Source organism: Zea mays, unplaced genomic scaffold (genome assembly GCF_902167145.1).
Source record: "Zea mays cultivar B73 unplaced genomic scaffold, Zm-B73-REFERENCE-NAM-5.0 scaffold_301, whole genome shotgun sequence".
NCBI classification, from domain to species: Eukaryota; Viridiplantae; Streptophyta; class Magnoliopsida; order Poales; family Poaceae; genus Zea; species Zea mays.
In genome coordinates, this window is record NW_023366928.1 from 26,337 (window position 1) to 47,229 (window position 20,893).

Below are 20,893 nucleotides of genomic sequence, written 5' to 3' on the forward strand. Positions count from 1 at the left end.
AGTGAAAGAAGCCCACATGCCCACTCTTCTTTCCCCCCCTCACCTCAACCGTATAGTAGATGGGTTTGGGGGGCCTCGGTTTCCTATGCCTACACCAGTGAATTTCTTTACCTCTTCGTACGCTCCCAATCGCAGATTTGAATAATCAAGTCGGTATGGGGCTGCTGCCTTTTGTTACTCCGGAAATATTGGCTTCGCCTGTACAGATTTTCTAGGGCCTGGGCGATTTTTACCCGCTTCTCGGCGCTCGCCGTTTCAAGGTGAAGATCCTCGTAAGTAGAGCGTAATGTGCTCTCCCTAGGGTTCCTATCTCGACAGGACCTTAGAACTGTTTTAATTCTTTTCTTTAAGAACGCAATGGATGGTACTTCAGGTTGCGCCCCATTTATGGGCGGCTCTGACTCTTTGCCATTGGCGTCTTGGCGGGACACTTTTTTCCGCTTATCATCATCCTCAGAATTAGGCGTAGCGGAAGCACTCGACGAGGCCTCTACGACAGCATGGGCTCTTCCCCGTTTCTGGCCGGACGATTCCATAAATACTTTGGTCAGAAGTAAGACCAAACCGAGAGTGAGTAGCATAGACATAGACAAGGATAGATTTGTGAATGAGACATAGTACTCACCAATATTCAGATCCAGAATTGGGTGAATTCCAAATTGATATTGATCCAACGGGCTGTTGAGATTAGGTAGGTTACCAAAATACCCTCTGCCTTGTTGGGCAATCAAGTAGTCCCAGTTGCCCTCGGCAGACATTCGGGCGTGCAGATCTTGTATTCTCTGACCAAAACAACTACGTCCCTGAGGTGTGTGAATCTCCTCGAGTAAGGAGCGCCAAAAAGCGTCGTAGTCCGCAATCGCACTCTCACGCCGGATACCAGAGAATAGATTCACACGGAAAGCGCTTATTTCCTGTACTGACGGGAGATTCAGGTTCCTCTCACGCAAGATACCTTCCATTTCTCTAAATAAGGGGAGGGCTCGGAGTACCCTATGCACATCCTCCACCGATTCCGATTCTCGATTTAGTGGGATTCCAGGCATCCCACGAGTTGCAATCATAATGGGTTTACTACTTGATAATAGCATTTTTCTATCCGTTAATAAAAATATCATCGTACTTGACAATTCCATCTTTTTCAGCTCTGCTCCCAAAAGAGAAAGGAGACTAGACTGATCCATTCTTGACGTCGGCGTTGGTTTTTCCAACGAAACGAAAAAAAGAACATTCGAACAAATAGACTTGATTCCATGACAAAACAAAATGCTAGTTCTAACGAACAGCGTTTGTCCCATCGACTTTACTTTGGCCAATGATACTACTACTACTATATACTATATACTATATACTATATACTATATACTATATACTATATACTATACGCGTTTTCTGAGGAGCAACATGAGACTTGATTTTCCTATAGTCTGGCTACTATACTATACTATAGAACCCTGGGCCATGTTTCCCGAGAGAGACTGCCTTCTCTCAGGCCAGCAGTCTTATACTTATAGTCGACTGCTCTATGACGATCTGACCTCTTTCCTGGGCTCTGCTCGCTCGTCTACGCTCCGACCAATTCAGTCAAAATCGAAAAAACGATGTTTCGTCTAAGAATAAGAAATAGTAGTAGTAGTAAAAAAGTGCACTTTTTCCATATATTTCGAGGGATCCCTATCTTTATCTCTATCCACAGAGATACCTATCTATTCTATTCTATATAGAGAGAGATTTTTCTAAAAATTGATCTAGACTATCCTCTCCTCTATCCGGATAGATATGTCCCTATGAGCGACTAGGCCGATCTTTTTTTATATGTTTTGGCCACGTCCGTTTCCGCTCCGAAGAGGAAGGTTTGGATCTTTCAATCTTATGTCGTGAGGGATGTGACCTATGTTAGGTCCATAAGATACCACAGCTTTTAGTGTTCTATGATTCACCTCCGAATAATGAGTAGGTAGTTCGATCCTTTTGATTCTTATCTTCCTAGTAATAGTAAACGGGGATCCGGAGCAATAGGTCGAATTTCTATATAATTTGTTTGTGTAAACAAAAGGGCTTATTGCTCTTTTTCGGTTTTCGTTTTCCTCGATAACTTTGAGGATCTCCTCTACCCCTTCCTCTTCCTCCTTCCTTCTTTTCCATAAGAAGAAGTATTTGAAATGAAACAAATTCCTCTTCATTCTGTTGTGCTCAGCGAAGGAACTGCCTAAGCATACTTTTGCGGATCCAAACTTCTTTGTTCTTTCTAAGTCTTCTTCTTGCATATAAGAACGCAACTCTTGCAAAAACCCGGATTTTAGTAGTAAGCGGCATCCCCTCTGAGTTGTGAGTAAGCGGAACCATTCTGTTTTTGTTCTTCTCCAGATTCTGACCGGTAGGAATTTGCCTATGATTTTTCCAACTGATATGTCGATATAGAAAGATCTCCTTATTTCTTCACCGCGGGTTCTCGCGTCATTTTCTTTAAAAGATATTAGATCACCATGGGAAACTTTAAAATGAGTAATGGTTACCAGTCCATTATTCAAACAAACCCTTCGATGACTTATCGGCTGCCTTGCTTGAGGAAGAGTGTCACTAAAACGGAGACGAACCGGAATCACGTCCGATCTTGTTTCTTGATTGAGTAAAAAAGGGATATATGAAGTTCGTTCTCTTCCTCTGTGCATCTCCCTTATGGGTAAATCCCCATAATAAAGGGACAACTTTCGTGTAGTTTGTGATTTGATGTTACTGTTTAGATTTTCTCTCTGAGAAAGATTTCTTTTAATGGATCTCCTCTTGTTCCTCAATCTTCGGAGAATGCGGCGTTGGATTAGAGAAAGTTCTCTGTTCCGAACATTTCCTGGAAGTAGACGGCACGTTTTAAATCTTAATGCAGGCATATTTCGTTGAATCAGTCTTTTTCGCCACATCGCGTATAAAGGGAATCGAACCCAACTCTTCCACGAACCCCCCACGAATGGTCCTCCCTTAACTCAATGAACTTTGAGAATTCCTTTGCCTAGTTTTTTTCTTTTCAGTTCTCATAAGTCCTTGATATACTAGCCTCAATACTTGACCGACTGCGTCACAGTGCTCAGGTAAAGTGGCAGTGGTTGAAAGCGAGCGGAAACGTCAGTGTTTTCTGTGCGTTACGATAGTAGTGGTGAAAGAAAATCCAATTCAAATATCTCAACGTAAAAGGAAAATCGTTTCACTTTGATTTGAAAAGAAAGACTCCAGCTAGCTATATGAGATCGAACTTCTTCCATCACTCTATCTACGATATTCATTGCACCATGATTGAAGGCCTACGCATCTTCTTTCGGGTATTTCTTATTGGTTGACATAAATTATAGACACCGTGGGGACGTCATCTAGACAAAAAGGGAAACGATTTATGATAGATTACCATCAATCCCATCTTATGGTGTTACACCCATGGACTAAAGATACTAGTCTTCCTACATTGCATCTATTGGGTTGAGAGAGGATCTCCTTTCTCCTAAAAATCCTCCTTGTCCATGATACTTACTTGCAATCAATTCATAGTCTTCCCAAGTAGCTTCTAGGTTGGACCAATGAATGAGCACTTGTGGTACCGCTGCATTTCTGGAACGGCTACTGCCTACATAACTTGTCTTCCTCTTTTCAAGGAAGTCAGTATCAGACCATATGTAGTTCTCGTCTCGAGGGTCTTACTTCCTTTTTCCCGGACCAAAGAAAAGAGATAATTTATTAGCCTTCTCACATGGACATAAAGACACGAGTTAATCATTCGCATGCAGCCTCACATAAACAACAAATAACAAGCGCATGCAGCCTCACATAAACAACAAATAACAACGCGCACAAGCTTAACACTCATATATTTTTTTAGATAATATGGACATAAGATTCCCCTCTTACCCCTAACTAACGATTATGCTGCTCTCGTCCTGTTTTTCCATACTTCCCGCAGCGCAAGAAAAAGAAAAACTAGAAATAGGAACAAACCGAGACCGAGAGCGAGAGCGAGAGGGTGAATGCCAAATTGATCCAAAGGACTCTCCGCTAAATGCATCGCAGCGAAATTTGCCGCTAAATTCTCATTCGCTAGCTCAGCTATTCCGTACTTGAAGGCTTCACTTTCAGTGCCATTTGCTACTAAATCCCGGAGCTGTGATCGAAGAAATCCTATATTAGCACTCCCCCCATGTATTCGTTCGGCTGCAACTAGAATCTCTTGGTGATCCCTGCCGGGCATTAATTTGGCCATTTCCTCGCGTATAGCCCCTTGATATTCTACGACCCTTTCATCGGTCGGGTTTGGGGATGGCCGATTTACGGACGAAGAGGAAGAGGGAGTACCACTGTCCGTTAAGAATACTCCTTTCACGGAAGAAGGGGATGGCTGGTTCACAGAAAAGGATGCTAATGGCGAGGGTTGATTGACAGAGGAAGAGGATGCTAATGGCGATGGTTGATTGACAGAGGAAGAGGACGAGGGAGTCCCAAAAGAAATGAATCCTTCTGAAGAAGAAGGACTATGAGAGTGTAGACTAGAATTGCAAGACAAAAAAGACGATGAACTGGTGCTACTGGCACTCCCTCCCGAAAGATCACCCATTTTATTTCTGATATCCAACATGAGAAGATCTTCTGGTCTAGAATTAGTCGTTTTTTGCATTTCTTTATTTGGTTGGGAAAGGAAAGAAGAGATCGCGAACCGCGCCCACACAATCTCTTACACAGCAACACTGCTTGTCAAGTTAAGTAGCGACCTGCATACAGGGGACCCCCTCGTGCCCCACCCCAAGGGCTGACTCTTCTTTCATTACATACGATTTTTGTTACTGATCAAATTTGATTAATGGATGTCTCAGAAGACAGGCTTTCTCCGACAAGAAAGATGAGAGGAACCGTGGAGTTGGACCAATACGTTGGAATAGATAGCTCTGTTGCTTACTTTCAAGCTTTAGATAGCTCTGTTTGTTACAAGCAAAGAAGAAAAGATATAGCTTTAGTTTTACACCAGCTACGCCCTTCCCCATTGCAACGTTGTTGGTTTTCGTTTTATTTTTGGATCCATGCAAGCCATTTCCTGTTGATAGGAAGGCAGAGTAACAAGTTGATTTCGAGTACCATACCTCCTTTCCGGTTCACAGACAGATCGAGGGTCACACCTTACACTTGCGTCACCTGCCTGCCCTTCTCGGTTTAATTGAATAAGACCTAGGACCAAGGATGCATTTTTTGAATGGAGTCTTCTCTCTAAATATTTCCGGGAAATATACCGGGTCAAACCTTCCGAGCTAACTGGACCCTACCCTTTTTCAGAGAATCATTCCTCCCCCACTCTCTGCCCTTCTAAAAAGAAAATGCATTCCTTCGCACTGTGCTTGACTTTCGCTCTTATAGCACTCTTTTCCTTAATGCCTGTTGGCTCTAGCACTGTGCTCTTTGCTTCTAGTCTCGCTAGCTATGAAACTTCCACTGAAAAAGAAGAATTTCCACGCCCACCAACTGCAGAAGCTCAATCAATGGCCACTACCGACAAGGGGACAATAGAGCTGCATTGAACACGCATCCAGCACCTCGAGTCACTACCAACCAGAAAACGAGCGATATAGGAGGTAGACTGCCCGCTCCACAACGAGTGAAGAGTGCCGTAGAGCTGGAGACATATCCTTCCTGAAAGCCAATCGATCTGATCTGTTGGATAGTGCCTGAAAAGCTATTCCTCGCTAGCGCTGTCTTGTCTGTTCCTGTTCTGGATTGGGGCACGGGCTTTCTGTAGATTGGGAATTGCTGCTTCAACAATAGGAGCACAGGGCTAACGCCTCTTTGTTTAGGTTTTAGAAAAGTAGAAAGGAGAAAATTGGACTTTCAGAACTAATAACTATATTCTTTGTCTGATTTCTTTAATTGTCCGAGTTCTCTCATTAATGAGTTGGCTCGGCCATCATCAAGTAGTGAATCCCCTCTCGGGGAAGTCCCATTTCTTTCTGAACGGGAGTCGGAGTTTCTACAAATTGTATTGGAAGTGGTATTTGTAGATTGTGTCAGTGTTTAGCCAAGATGTCTCCCTTTGCGAAACGAATCCAAGGGCGGAGTGTTATCGCTTGCGTCGGTCCCACCCACCCTTGGGAGGGCCCGCCGGCCTTATCCTTATCCTTATAGTGATCTCGCTTTGAAAAGAGGACTTTCATAACAAGTGGAGTCGTCTTGTGGGTATCAACAAAAAAACCCTTCTCACATAAGAGCTCAAGAATAGATGCCTTGCCCCGAGAACAGGGATTTGAACCATTGGACTTTTCTAGCTGTCCTGCCACTGGGTTCCAAGTTCGTACGTAGTCTAGTCCATTTCTAGGCAGGAATTGCATTTTATGACATTGGCCCGTTCCTCAATACAATAGTTCCGTAGTGCCAGGTGGGAAGCATCCTTCTTTGAATATGATGATGGGCTCCCCGGTTTCAAAGATAATAAACCTATAGTTATATTACTTGCGTGTTGGTAAGGCGGCTAAGGTTCTTACGTATCATAGTTTAGTTCCTTGTTTGTCTAAGAGGAGTTCATATAGCCAGTCCAGTATGGAACCAGATCCGGATATCCGTACTTTTGGTGGTGCGGTTCAGAGCAGAGGAGAGGTTCGGTAGGTTGACAAGAAAGTGCGCCGCTAGCTTTTGTGTGTTCACACAAGGTCAGAAGGAACCTCCGAGTGGATCCAACAAAGAATCGATTCTATGCCTTCTCTTTCAGTGTTCGTAGGGCTGGAAATTATACACGCTGGTAACTAGTAAGCTGGAATAGTCAGGTTAGGAATGGAAAAGAAGGAAGGAGGAAGCGAGTTCTCTACTCTAGTGAAGCTAGTGCTAGTTCTGTACTCTAGTTCAGTCCCCAAGGCGCGAGTGAAGCCCTTCTCCATACCTTCGATAAACTACTTGCCTCATGGAAGTTCAAGTTCTCTTTCATAGAATGACTGGCTTTACATATCTCCTTATTCGTAGGAAATGAATGGGCAGCAACTTAGAACCGAAACCGGAAGGCAAGAAACCGAGCTATTCAAGAGAGATCCGGCACATCACAAGATAACGAAACAACTTGGAAAGCTAGTTCGGAAAGTTCACCTATGAAAGCCCTACTCAATATTGCCTCGGGCCAGGTCAATAGATGAACACATAGAAGTGAGTAGAAAAAGCAAACTTTAGTGAATGAATGCGATCTAGACCCTGCAACTAGACCGAGCAAGAGGAAAGGAATGCGATCCTCAAATAAAAGAATCTATCTAGCACTAGCAGCAAGGAATGAGATAGAACCTCGAGCAAGAGATATGAGCGTTGATCTGATCTTATGAGAATACTGCGGCACTCTTTTGGTTCTTCTGATTTCTAGTCTAGTTTCCTTTCCTTAAGGGACAGGGCGGCGTAGAGCTGAGGAGAGAGACAGATGGATGGCAGATGTGAATGAATTGCAATATGCATGCTGCCTGCCACCGAGGAGTAGTAGTATTGATGCCAGTGTGGAAGAGTTCGCTGGATCATTCTACCGGAGTCAATCAGTTTGATTCGTAACAAATGAGATTAGTTCACGTATAACGAGCATAAAGACGAATCTAACCGCTAGTTACTCTACTCATTGGCTCCATCCCGTTTTTGAGGCCTTCTCTTTTTCGTGATCTGGGCCATAAATCAATGGTGCCGCAGTCTATGAAGCAAGAATGGCCAATGACATACGCTATGGAAGCCGTAAACCTGGATTGGAAAGCGGAGATTCTTCTGAGAGAACTGGAACTCTGACCCAAGGCAAGACTTGACTTCTCTGATCATCCCTTCCCTGGCGCCTGAGCCCGGCAATAACAATAGCAGACAGGTCAGTTGTTCAAGTCCGTCTGGTTGATAGGTCAGCTCAGTATAGAATCTTGTATGGTAGTCCAGTAATGACCAGGCAAGTGAACCGGCTTGAGAGACGTAAGAACCGGGAGAACACAGGACGCACGGAAAACTTTCCTGCTCGAGTAACAGAGTCTTGGCTGGCGGAGTTGGAGAAGGGGCACCGACCAGAAGCTAGACAGAAGAATGACCTTATTTTCCTTTACTCTCCATTCCATTTGTCCTTCAACCGGATTAATGGTCAACGACATTTACAGCCTTTCCTTCACACAAGGTTTTTAATCCATCTCCCCTGCTTAGGACAGTAAGGGGAAGTAGCGATATTCCGATTCCTTCGTGGGGAATCAACGAAGGGTCCAGCTGCTTTAGTACTTAAGTTAACGCCCCAGCCCTTATCCAGAAGGTAGATGCGGTAAGCCAACTCCTATCCTTCTTGCGGAAAGGGCATTCAATGCCATCTGAATTCCCTTCCTTGCTTCGAGGAGCAGGTCGAATAGTCAAAGAAGGGGATGGCTAATTCCAGGAATAGAGTAGCATTCTCAGGCACTACCCTCAGTTGCAGCCTCAGTCCATATAAAACAGTCAATCTACCAGCAGCAGAGGCTGCAGATACATGTCCACCACCTGTTTATCTACTACCATAAGCGGGAGCAGTTGCAGGTAAAGAGTGTTGTGAGGGCTTTCATTTGCGCGTTAAGGGCAGTTTCTGTTATAGCACTAGAAATCAGTGCCGTTAGTCCCTTCTCGAACAGCAGTTTTAGCAATTGAATCAGCTGTTTCCTAATAGACTAGGCTGTTAGCAGGATTTGCAGGCGAGACAGATGAGGAGGCATAGAAGGAGCAATTCCATTATGTGCTAAAGGCTGCGGAATAAGAGCTCTTAGTCCTTTCGGCGTAGAGAACGAATCCTCTGTTGCAAGAAGAAGGGCAATGCCGATTGTAAGGTTAAGTATTACGTACGTCAAAACCAGTCAGTGACTCATTTAAGTGTTGTGCGAAAAGGTAGCCTTTTGGCAACTGCAACCATCCATAGCGAGCGACGGAAGATCAATAGGCTGTTTTTTCATAAGTTGATAAAAGGAGAGAGCAGCTTAATGAGAGAAGTAGCAGTGAGGGCGCTAAGCAGGTGTCAAGTTAATTGGTCTGAGAGCCAAGCCAGCTTTCAATTTCAAGTAGTAAAAAGCAGGCATTAAAGTAGGTGAGTAAGTCAAGTTCTCTATATGCTTGAAGCTGATACGCGCCTTTGTTGCCTTCTGTCTTCTTCCCTTTGGTAGTTCTGTTTCCAGCTGAGGAATTGGAATAAATAAGTAAGGCTAACTAAAAGAGAGAAGAGGGTCTACAGTCATTCTATCTCAACACTGAAGAATAAGACGTCTATCCTTACTCTTGCATTAAATAGAATAATCAGAAAGGGAGGGTAGTATAGATTTGAATCAAGCTTCAATTCCAACTAAAGATGAATCTTTGAACTATCTGAAGGGAGCACTTATTAAATACAGCGACATAAATAATTTAGAAATACCCAAGATGGGTCGACGTTCAAAAAGACGCTATCAGTCATATATCCCTGTCGATAAAACAGAAATGAAAAACAAAACTCTATTTTTTGTTGCTGATCTAGAAACTCTTTTATTAAAAAGACGAGACACGGATGTCGACAAAACTCACGTGCCCTACGCAGGGGGGTATATGATGGTTGATATGGAAAAGCGGGTTAACGCGGAGCATATTACGACGTTCTATGCACATGACTACTCAAAAGTGTGCCAGGATTTTCACGATATGAGTGAAAAGATGCTCACAGAGATGATTAATAGAATAGTAAAGGATGTTCAAAGAAGAGGAAGTTCAATGGTTGTATACTTTCACAATTTATCTCAGTTCGACGGTATTATGATACTCTCTTTTTTAACTAAAAGTTATAAAAACTGTCATATAGAGCCCATCATGAGAAACGACTGTATTTATTCCATAAAACTGTATAAGGTATCCAAAAATGGGGATAAAAGGCTTGTTTTAACGTTCATGGATTCGTACCTCCTGTTGAAAGTAAAGCTCGCTGATCTAGCCAATAGTTTTTGCCCAGAATTGGGGGGGAAGGGATCTTTCGATCACCAGAATGTCACCGTTGATAAACTACCTAGTATTAGGGAAGACTCTTTAACTTATCTTAAACAAGATATTCTAATAACAGCTGCTGTTATGCAACGCGCTAAAGCCATTATTTGGGAAGAGTATGGGATTGATATCCTGAAAGTATTAACAATATCAGCATTGGCCCTAAAAATATTTAGACGTGTTTACTATAAGGATGATGATGATAATCGCATCTACATTCCTGACGATAATGAGGCTCAATTTATTAGGGAAGGCTACTACGGTGGTCACACGGACGTGTATAAGCCATACGGGGAGAATTTGTATTATTATGATGTAAATTCTCTATACCCCTCATCTATGCTAGATGATATGCCTATAGGCAAGACCCGCTGGGTTAGTGATCTAGGATCAAAGAAATCAAAGATTGTGTTGAATGATATGTTTGGGTTCATTAGAGCTTTTATAATTTGTCCTAAGCATATTAAAAAGCCTCTTCTACCTTATAAAAAGGATGATGGTACGATAATCTTCCCCACGGGGAGATTTCTCGGTGTTTATTTTTCTGAGGAGCTTAAGTATGCAGTAAGTTTGGGCTACAAAGTATACCCGATCTGTGGATATATCTTTGATAGAAAGGAATCACCATTCAAGCGTTTTGTGTACGACATCTACAGCAAAAGGCTTGATGCTAAGGCTAAAGGGGAGAAAGCTCTGGATTTCATCTATAAAATCACCATGAACAGTCTCTACGGGAGGTTCGGGATCAGCCCCGAAAGCACAACGACTCAAATTGTTTCTACAGAAGAAAGTAGAAAATTAGCTCTCTATAATGATGGGTTTGTTCAAAGTTATGAGCTTAGTTCAGACAAGTGCCTAGTAACATGCAAAAATGTCAGAAGTTTGGATTTACTGAAGCTTAGTTCAGACCGCCCTACTTATGCTGCTGTTCAAATATCGGCCGCTGTCACGGGTTATGCCCGCATAAGAATGCACCCATTCATTTCGAGGGATGACTGCTATTACACGGATACGGACTCAGTCGTTGTTGAGAGGGAACTTCCTGAAGAAGAGGTATCACCTACCGCTTTGGGTAAGTTTAAGCATGAGCACTTTGTCGAATATGGCATCTTTTTAGCACCTAAGTCCTATATGCTTAAGGCATCTAGTGTGGACCAACCCATAATAAAGTTTAAAGGAGCGGGTAAAGATGAGGCTGATGAAGAATGGTTCATCAACCAGCTAGCTGACCCTAGGGCTAAAAAAGTGATTTCATATGTCCGAAAGTTCAGTAGAAACTTCCGTGAACTGTTGGTTCAAGAGAAAATGTGTAAGTATACCATGGGGTTAGAAAGTAAAAAGAGGGAGTATGTGTTCGACAAAAATGGAGTATGGGTTGATACTAAGCCCTGCCATATAGGTGACTTTGATGTGAAAAGTATCAATCCGACCTCCTATCGGATAATTATGAATTTGTTAGAGGAGAATGAAGATCTCCGAAATGAATTTTCTAATTCGGAAATCATGATTGCTAATCGGGAGATTCAAGCTGATGCTGCTAAAAAGAGGAAAGCCTCTAAGCTAAGAGGAAAGCCTCTAAGAGGGGGAGACACCCCTTCTCATATTGAAGAATAGGCATGGAATGCATTCCCGAGCTCTATAGTATAGACCATTGCTGAAACAAGATATGAATGAACAATTACAACCGCTTCTCAAGCTAATACCAAACAGAGCCCGAAACCACTCAAGTAAAGCACAAGCTGAAACCAACGAACCTGTGCAGGCTAGGCCACCTTTACTAGTCAGCTACAAAACAGAGGAATAGCGAGGCACCTTCCCGGAAACCAGATATGATCCAACCTTTCACTTACAAGAGTCAAGCCAAGGAGAAGGCTAAACCCATTTCTGTATATGATCCGCCAGGTCATGTCATGTCTTGTGTCAAACAGATCATTAGTTGTGATCTTTGGTAATTGTCTTGTACAGCACAGTACAGACGAAGATCAATACATCGGATTCCTTCTTGTCTGATTGGAAGGGATGGATTGTGCTTTGGCTCATGTACTCTATAAGGGTTAGTAAACCAGGGAATGCCTTTGATTATCTTTTTGACTTTCTATAAGGGTCTTGTTATGTCCTTTGTCTCTCTCTCTGCTCTATAAGGGTCTTGTTTAGTGGTATACTCTTTGATCCTTACTCTATTTACTACGCAAATAAATTGTTCGTTTGCGGTGATAAATGAAGAATCTGGGTTCGCCATTCGGTCAAGAGGAAGAGTCAAGTAGTAGGTGTGGCTGCTCACGGCACCCCCGGCACGGTTCTTTAGGTCGATGAATCGAATCTTCCATCCAATACGCTAGGCTAGTTTCTTTCCACAACTCTCGTTCTTTACACGACTGATTGGCTGCTTGGCCGGATCTGGATCACTGCTTTAGGTATTAGTACTATGGCATTCAACCTAAATGGTTTCAATTTCAACCAATCTGTAGTTGATAGCCAAGGTCGCGTTATTAATACTTGGGCTGATATCATCAACCGTGCTAATCTTGGTATGGAGGTAATGCACGAACGTAATGCTCACAACTTCCCTCTAGACCTAGCAGCTCTTGAAGTTCCATCTCTTAATGGATAAGGTTTTTATCCTAAACATATAGGAAGGAAAGCCGGGTTCTTTTATGAGGAAGAAGCAGTGCACGATTGTGCACCAATGCGCCATAAGAGCTAGCTTTGCAAAAAGGAATTCTATTTCCACTCAAGACAAAAAGGTTATCCCTTTACCGCCAAGTATGAACTGAAACTCTTATTTCTGGTTTTCACAATAAATATAGAATTACCTAGAACAATACCAGACGTATAATAACACACCTACAAGGACAACCACACCGAATGCCAGGTATCTAGGATTGTCACTATCGTCACTATCTTCTTCACTCCCACTACCTTCTTCTTCACAGCCACCACCTTCTTCTTTACAGCTACTATCCACCCCCTCTTTACAGGCACTACCTTCTTTACTGCTAGCATATTCTATAGTGGCATTCTCCTCTACAGAATCTATGGTATGATCACCATCAGAGCATTTCCCCCAGAATTCGAATTTATCCGACAATTCCTCTTCTCTCAACTTTCTATCCAAGCAATCCGTTAAAGCCGTCCTTTCCACAACCGCATCATAAGCTTCTAAGATTGATGTACTAATCACTTCCTCGTATGGAATCCATACGAATAATTTACGAACTTTGAATAAATCAATAATCAATTCTATATCAAGATAGTGCGGGTCCACAGATATGAAATCTGGTGCGCTCTCAGTATAACAGTACCACACTGTTACATAAGTACCTAATCTAACTAGTGCAAAGATGTTCCCATAGACATACCTAACACTGTTGTCTGATTGTGATGTCACCACGTGTACTAAACATTGCAATACTTTATGTTTTGCAGAAACACCGAAGTTTTCATACTTTTCTAATGCCCTTTGTAGGTGGCTATATAAATTATCTGTAGCCCTGTTATAGAGAGACCGCAACCCCTTATATTCACTGAAATCTGCACGATAAATCTTTCTTTTCAATTTTAAACGGAGCAACGAGCGCATATAAAGATAGTGCATACGCATGATAGGATCCATATCTTTCAAACTCAACCCTTTAACCAGACGATTAACCGCAGGTGTGTAATAAGAACTTTCGACAGCGTATTGCACATATGGATTTTTTGCAAAGATGGTTTTACGCATGTGGTTATCAATGAAACACTGAAATGGGTTGAATGGGTTACCTATATGAAACATATCACTAATATTTGCATGAATTGAATCCCCCGCGACATCTTCACCCCTTTTTACCTCTTCCGTACTGTTAAGAGCTGCATTAATACTCGAATTAGCCGAATGGCTTAAGGCACCCATTGCAGATGATTCTGGTATATCGTTGACTGTATTAGAAAGTGTGGTATTCAACTGTTCTAATGACTCGACAGTGTTTTTCATGATATAATAGTGTGTCCCTTGTTTTTGTGTGTGTTGGGTATTTTGTATAGTTGCATCTACCCGATGGGGGTTTCCCCCCCTTCTCTAAGCTTATAATAGCTTAGACAGATACAACTGTAGGTGCTTTTACTCGCCTTTCAGGATTTGCTTATTTTATAGTTGAGGGGGCTACCCAATCTCTACTGTAGTATTGTTCTACAGATTCACCCCATCAACATACTCTCGGCATCCATCACCGTTTGTGATCACTTCTTACTATGAGATCACATACTCAACTAATGAATTCAGGAGCTTCCCCTGTGCGATTTCTGAATAAATAGAATACGTAATTTGATACTCAACACTCTGTAGTTGATTTCAAGCTATTGAAGAGGATGCTTCCCTTCCTCCTTGCTAGAGCCCATCATCACGGGTACTGAATTATGCTATCAGGCTCAATACTGACAAATAACGACCTTCTCCTTATTCATTGGACTATCGTAGTAGTACCAGGAGGAAGAAGATTGGTAGCTATAAAGGTAGCACTCATAATACCTACTGCAATACACGCTACTAGATCTAGCTTGTTAGCTTCAACCTCCTCGAAGTGATCTAGATTAAGGTGTCTGTTTGAATTCAAATCGGTTATGCTGATAATTTCGTTATCAAAAAATTGGATTGATTCCTCATTTAGTAAATTGTGAAAAAAAGTATCATTTCGACAAGTTCTTAACACAGTCTTAACGACGTCTTTTGTAAATATGTACGAAACCCTCTTGTACCCATCAACAACCGAAGCTGGGTCCTTAAAAGAATCTAGGTTTACCCCGCGGAAGAATCCTAAATCAGGTATAAGGTGTGGTGTGATATAGTACCAAACAACTAATCCTACGCCAGAATACACAAGTATATTAAAGAAACCGTAGAGATACTTACGATGCCTTTCATCAAAATGACGAGTTGCAACTTGCATGAAAATGGCTACTCTAGATTGCGGAATGAGAGATTTGAGGCCAGCTCCCAAATGGGCATATTGATATAATACAGAATCACTTAATACTAAGCCTTTTATACTCCGTAAGCCTAAAGAACACTTTATTCTTAGAAATCCTATCCTATATGGAATATTCTCATCATAACTAAAGAGATTTCTTAGTCTATAGATCCATTTAGTAGGATAGTTATCAGGTGTCAGAGAATAGAGCCATTGTAGCTGTTTAATTGGTTCCTTTGTTATATGGTTGGTTATTCCTATTAATGTAATATCCGGCACCTTATAAATAATATCACATCGATTGCCCTTATAGATAAGAGGATTAAATTGAAGTATAGAATGTATACATACTAACGATAAGAGTGTGAGGATACTCTCAGCCATCCACCATGGTATCCCGCTTACCCACCAAGGCATGGCATCATAGGTATGTGTTATGTTGAGTATATAATACTTTATATATTTCATAAGTAACCTGCTTATTTGAATGAATAGAGCTTCACCGTCGCCACCACCGTTGTGGCCTCGATTAGTACCCCCTATGATTCCCTCTATCCCATCTGTTATATCCATTTCTTCATCACTTGCATCAGCCTCGTAATAAGTTGTATTCTTATTGTCTAATGATAAAGAGGATTCTCCCCGATCTATAGGATCTTCATCGATGAAATGGAAATCATGAATATCCTCGATGTAAGTTTTTAGAAAGGTGCTTAAGAACTCATTAGTAGAATCTCGATTAAGAGAAAGGCTCGGTTTGTCAAAATATCCGGTAATCTGCTTACGCAAGGGCAACAATATGCGAATCGTGCTCATAATATCTTCCATTCTTTGTTCTTGTTCGGGATTTTTCTTTGTTGAGTGTACCCCGACTCTATACTGAAAATAGTATAGAGAGACTCAACAGTGTCTCTCGTGTGTAAGAGACGTGTTTTTTGTTTCAGTTTCACTATTGGTTGGATTTATTTAGTTTGAGACATGTAAGGACTTCTCCGGAGAGGTATTCTCTGCAGTTCTGTCCATCTCTGTCGGCACCATTGTTATCTGTCTCTTAATAGTAGAGGATCGCCGACGCCCTGTCTTTGAAGTAGATACCTGGTTGGTATCTTTATGTAGATTGGAAATGTGCTTGTATACTTTTCTATTGCCCAGTGACTCTGAGAAAAGTGGGAAACCATGTCAAATCCGCATGCTTGGCCTTCGGATTCGTAGTCATAGGTGCCTTGCTTATATTTATTTTCAGACAGGCGGCATAGGATCAAAGGTTTCGAACCAAGAAGTTTCCCATTCCTTTGGCGACGCAGGGAAGTCTCATTTGGAATTTCATATAGCCAGTGGAAAGAGGCGGTTTCTGAGAAGCATCCAAAGGCACTGCGAAGAATATCCATGGCGCTAAGGACTCGATCGGAGGTGCCTTCCTCAGGAAGAATGGTTGGGAAGAGACATCATGAATCCTCATTCTTTCGAATGAACTTATATGAATTATGCATTTTTCTCGTTTCCGTCCATTTATGTTCATCCACATTTTAGAAATAGAAATTCATCCCGAAATAACCAACTACCGCTTTCCTCGAACTCTGGCTTCTGCATTAAGTTAAGTGAAGGTAGTCTAGGGTAAGGCCCGAAGAAGTCATTTAAGAAATCGAATAAGAAGCTCGAAAGAAGTGAAGGCGTATCAGATACGGATCAGTCTCTTTCCCCGTAGGCATGAGTACGGCACCCTTGACTGGTTCTAACCATTCATTCTTCCCTGGTTCGACGCTTTCTCTAGTGGAGTGGATATGTGTTCGTCTACTTGACCTTTGTTGGTTCATACATACCTTTTCATTCCTGCTAGTAAGGCATCCCAGCTTTGCCTGTCCCCACGACTGCCCGCATCAACTTGAAACCGGAGAGCACTGGCACTGAGATACCTTACTTACTGAATTTCCTGCTGGCCTTCCCTTACCTGCCCTTCCATTTAGGTTGACGAATGGGATTTCCTTTTCTAGAAACACTGGGAGACTGGGTCTTCTCAGACAGAGATGGTTCTGCTCAGCGAGAGAACGAGCATACGAATCAATTCCATGCCCTGAACTTTGAACCAGAGATCCAGCTGGCACTTCTCTTTTGATTCATAACCCTTGCTTTGGAATATCCGGTTGACTTGGGCAGTTTCTTCTATATCTCGAATGCTTCAATCGCCAGGCCAGGTTCGATCAAAGAAGTTGATAGCGCGAAAGCTGTTTTAGTTAGTCACGTGCATCCTCGCCTCTTGCTGAGTCAGGCTATCAAGCCGTTGCGCTGCGTCTATCCGTTTTCTTGTTGGGTCAGGTTGAGTTCTAAGCCCGTGTAAAGTGAGCTTGGTCTGGAGCAAGCTTGACTCGTACAATAACTCGTCTCGTCTCGTATAGTATAGACGTTGAAGAAGCAGTCAATGGTGCCTGCTCTAGAAAATGCATATATCAATCAAGGAAGTGTTCCAGAATTCGTCGTATCCTGAGGTGAATCTTGCTTGTTTTGCTAATGACGTAAATGGAAATGAAATGAAATCTTGCTTCGTAATGAATTCCGCGAATCAAGAGCTGGAAGAGTGCTTTCAACTCACTCCAAGGGGCAAGGGATGGCACTATCACGACTGAATCGCCTATTCGACTAGTGCCAAGCGACCGATATCCTGATTGCCAATCGAACCCATAGGGACAAGAAACAGATCAAACAAACCATTCACATCACATGACCCTGACACTGTGCCTATCTCGTCTCGTAAGAAAAGAATTGGGTGGAGAAGCTGGCCTGGTCAATCCAAGAAAAAAGGATCCGTCCGATTCAGTGGTTTCGCCCATAAGGGAAGCATACTTTGATCAGAAAGGCGGGTCCTCTACGCTTTGAAAATAGCAGGTAGTAGGCCCATGGGAAAACAGACTTGCTCAAATCCATATTCTTGTTTCCCGAGGCAAAACCCACTAGTGAGTCAAGTGAAAGTCCTCCAATCTGTGAGGAGAGGAAAATCCTTATTGCATAGTTGAGCAACTATCTACTATTGATGACTGAGGCATTACAACGACGAAGATTGCAGATTTGGAAAGAGTATCATTGTCTGACAACTCTTCCTTTATACAGGAAGCAACAGTAGGAAATATGAGGAGTTTATGTTCACATCCACCAACCTACCAGCTTACTAGGACGGACTATGAAGAACTGCAGCGGATGACAATGGCGCTTCTATTCGAATCGAACACAAAGACGACCCAAATACAAATACTATTTCATTTCATTTAGTAGAGTAGAGTAGAGTAGAGGAGGGGAGCCCCACCTTTGATATCCAGTCGTGTGCCTGCCTGCTCTTAGATATGATTATTTCGATTAGACCGCTCTGCTTTGATCGGGATCTTACTCCACTAATGGTTCTGTTTTCGTACCAACTGCCCGGCCTAGCGCTTTAAAAAGGGCTGTCTGCATTACTGGAAAAAAAAGTAGTAAAATAAAAGTAGGGGCCACGTAGACTATTCTGAGGTGGTATGCTAAATCCATGATCCACTGATGTAGCTAGTGTGACTAAAGCTGCAGCTATTGGCTTAACAGGTTCTAAACTCTCCCACCCGATAAAGGAATTGAAAGACTACCCCGGGCCCGGGCCACGTAGACTATTCCCTTCCGCGGACATTCTTTTATAGTCTAGAAGGAAAGTAGCAAAGCCGAACGCAAATACACATGCAAATTGCGTCGACTACCTCATCACTGTCCAAAATGGGGGATACCGCTATTCATACATGGATGGACGAGGGACTCCGCTGACAACATCAGTAGATGACTTTTCTCTTTTCTCGCGGAATGCTATTAACGTTGGAAAAAACACAGCTCTCAAACTCACCCGGAGGGTGATAGGTAGAAGCATTAGTACCTAACGGAGCGGTATCTAACCAAAAAGGGAAGGGAGGTGATGTTCTTTTTATAAACAGGATGGAGCATGGCTTCCTTTCTTCTTAGATACATTTCATTCATTCCATTTCTCTATAGTTTACACTATAACATCTTTTAAATCCTGACAGATCTCGAAAAGGGTGGGGGCACTAGAACCAAATCTACATACACATCGAAACTTCCTATCTCAGCCAAGCTAGCACCTTCATCCCACCAATGCATTGTACGACTCTCCACCCTCCGCCTTGCCTTTTCCTCCCTCATGAAATCCAAATTTCCCGCAATGAAATTCGATTTCGTTCATGTGCAAAACGGCCCTGAGATCCGGGACTGGTAAAACATGGGTGCCCCATTTTCTTTTCCGTGCTCCGCCTTAGTGCCCTTATGAAGGCGGCGGGGAGTCCTTAGCCTTTGAACCAAACTCTAGGGAACGCTCAATTGCCTGACGTCTCAACTGCAATGGTGAACTCAGTGACATACACTGAAATGGATTGCATCTATTGTTCCAAACAAGGCTGATATTAGCAGGGCAAGCCCTTCCATGCAATTTCTTGCTTCGCTCTACAGACGAAAGTGCCGGATAGTCAATGGTAACCAGAAGATCTATGGTTTTCGAGAGAAGGTAATTGGAAAAACGATTCATTCCTTTGCTTTCTTTCAGATATATATTCAATAAGTCTGACCTTACCTGAAAACGAGATTCATGAAGAAGCCCAAAAAGTGCCGGGCTTAGTGCAGCCCAGTTCCTAGCCAGTGTTCAGTTATTTTTTCAGAGCTGTCCTCCTTCCCTTTAAGCTGCTCTCTATTTGAAGCCAAAGTCACTATTTCTATCTTTCCTGTTATTTCGTACCTAGTAGTATATATGGAGAATACCAAAAAGCTATCAATTACGCATAGGAGTTGTATAAAAAAGGGCCCTGACTTGTTGAAGTGCTTATTTTTTAGAGAGATTGACTTTTCTTTCAAAAGGATACATCAACCTGTAGTGAACCGGGCCACCGAGCTTGCTTTTACCGCTCTTACAGCTCTCTCTCTTCTTTTTTTTTGGTAGTTTGGCCAGGAAAGAGAAAGAGGAATGTACCCATTTCTATTTATCCATTCTAATAGAAAGTACCCAAAATGTTTTTTAATGTATGGAGCAGGCGTATGAGTTGATATCTTCAAGAGTCAAATCCTTTTCTTGCCCACCCAAAAGAAAAAAATCGTTACGAGCATCTCCAAAATGGAATTGAAAAGCTCCAATTTCCATAATGGTAGCGGGGAAATACCCAGGGAAGAATCATTCTTTTAATCATCCAGATCTATCAATTTGCGAATTCAATAAAAAACGGACTGATCCTCGGAATACACCATTATCTTTCGAAGTGCGTAGTCAATACTATGTTATATTATATTCAAAGAAACAAGTAAAAGAGTAAAGGCTTCGCCCTTCAATACCACACTTCCAATCTAAATTCCTACGAGATTGACGTTCGAAGAAAAAGACATGGTTTGATAGAAACTTTAAGTGGGTATCAAATAAGCTGGAATGAATGGTATCAATTTCTTCTTTTCTATACTGAATCTGCTTCGGTATCTCTTTCTTCCTTCCCTTCTGTAAACCAAGCAGTGACTAGCCTCTGGCACTCACTTTCCAAAGCACCAATTGACTTGCTTTCAGAACAACCCTGATCAGTTATACCGGAAATACCACCCGTACTACGTACGCCATTCCCAACGCGGAGCGCCTTTATTTTCGTATTGAACTCCGCTAGGAAGAAAAAGTTAGACCGTAGCCTAGTCACTCTTCTTTCCAATATACTTATAAATAATCGTGGCCGGCGCAAACCTAGCACCGCGTTGACATCTTCGCTTCAAAAGCTTTCATTTTATTTCTTTCAAAGGAACATGAACTAGGTTATTTACGGGAAGTCGTCCAGTCTAGGAGCACTCCCTTAGATTTGTAGAACGTGAACATGAGTGGTAGACTGAACACCCACACAATCTCTATTTGACAGAGCAACACCTTGAACGAAATCAAAATACTAAACAGAGTGGGTTACCGGCTCTACGACCCCATTCCGGGGCAC

The 20,893-nt window shown here is 42.4% G+C and overlaps 3 protein-coding genes across 3 annotated transcripts in view; all 3 read right to left on the minus strand.

Moving 5' to 3' along the window:
• The window catches only part of LOC118474700 (ATP synthase subunit a-like), a 41,799-nt gene continuing 20,906 nt past the window's right edge, over positions 1-20,893 (minus strand). The window contains exon 1 of the mRNA XM_035963734.1: positions 1-20,893. This exon is cut by the window's right edge and continues 20,906 nt beyond it. The gene's annotated coding sequence lies outside the window, so the exon portion shown is untranslated.
• The window catches only part of LOC118474701 (NADH-ubiquinone oxidoreductase chain 6), a 27,355-nt gene continuing 6,462 nt past the window's right edge, over positions 1-20,893 (minus strand). The window contains exon 1 of the mRNA XM_035963735.1: positions 1-20,893. This exon is cut by the window's right edge and continues 6,462 nt beyond it. The gene's annotated coding sequence lies outside the window, so the exon portion shown is untranslated.
• LOC118474699 (uncharacterized) lies at positions 14,406-15,767 on the minus strand. Its single transcript, XM_035963733.1, has one exon. The coding sequence runs from the start codon at positions 15,747-15,749 to the stop codon at positions 14,415-14,417; it is 1,335 nt and encodes a 444-aa protein (XP_035819626.1). The 5' UTR covers positions 15,750-15,767; the 3' UTR covers positions 14,406-14,414.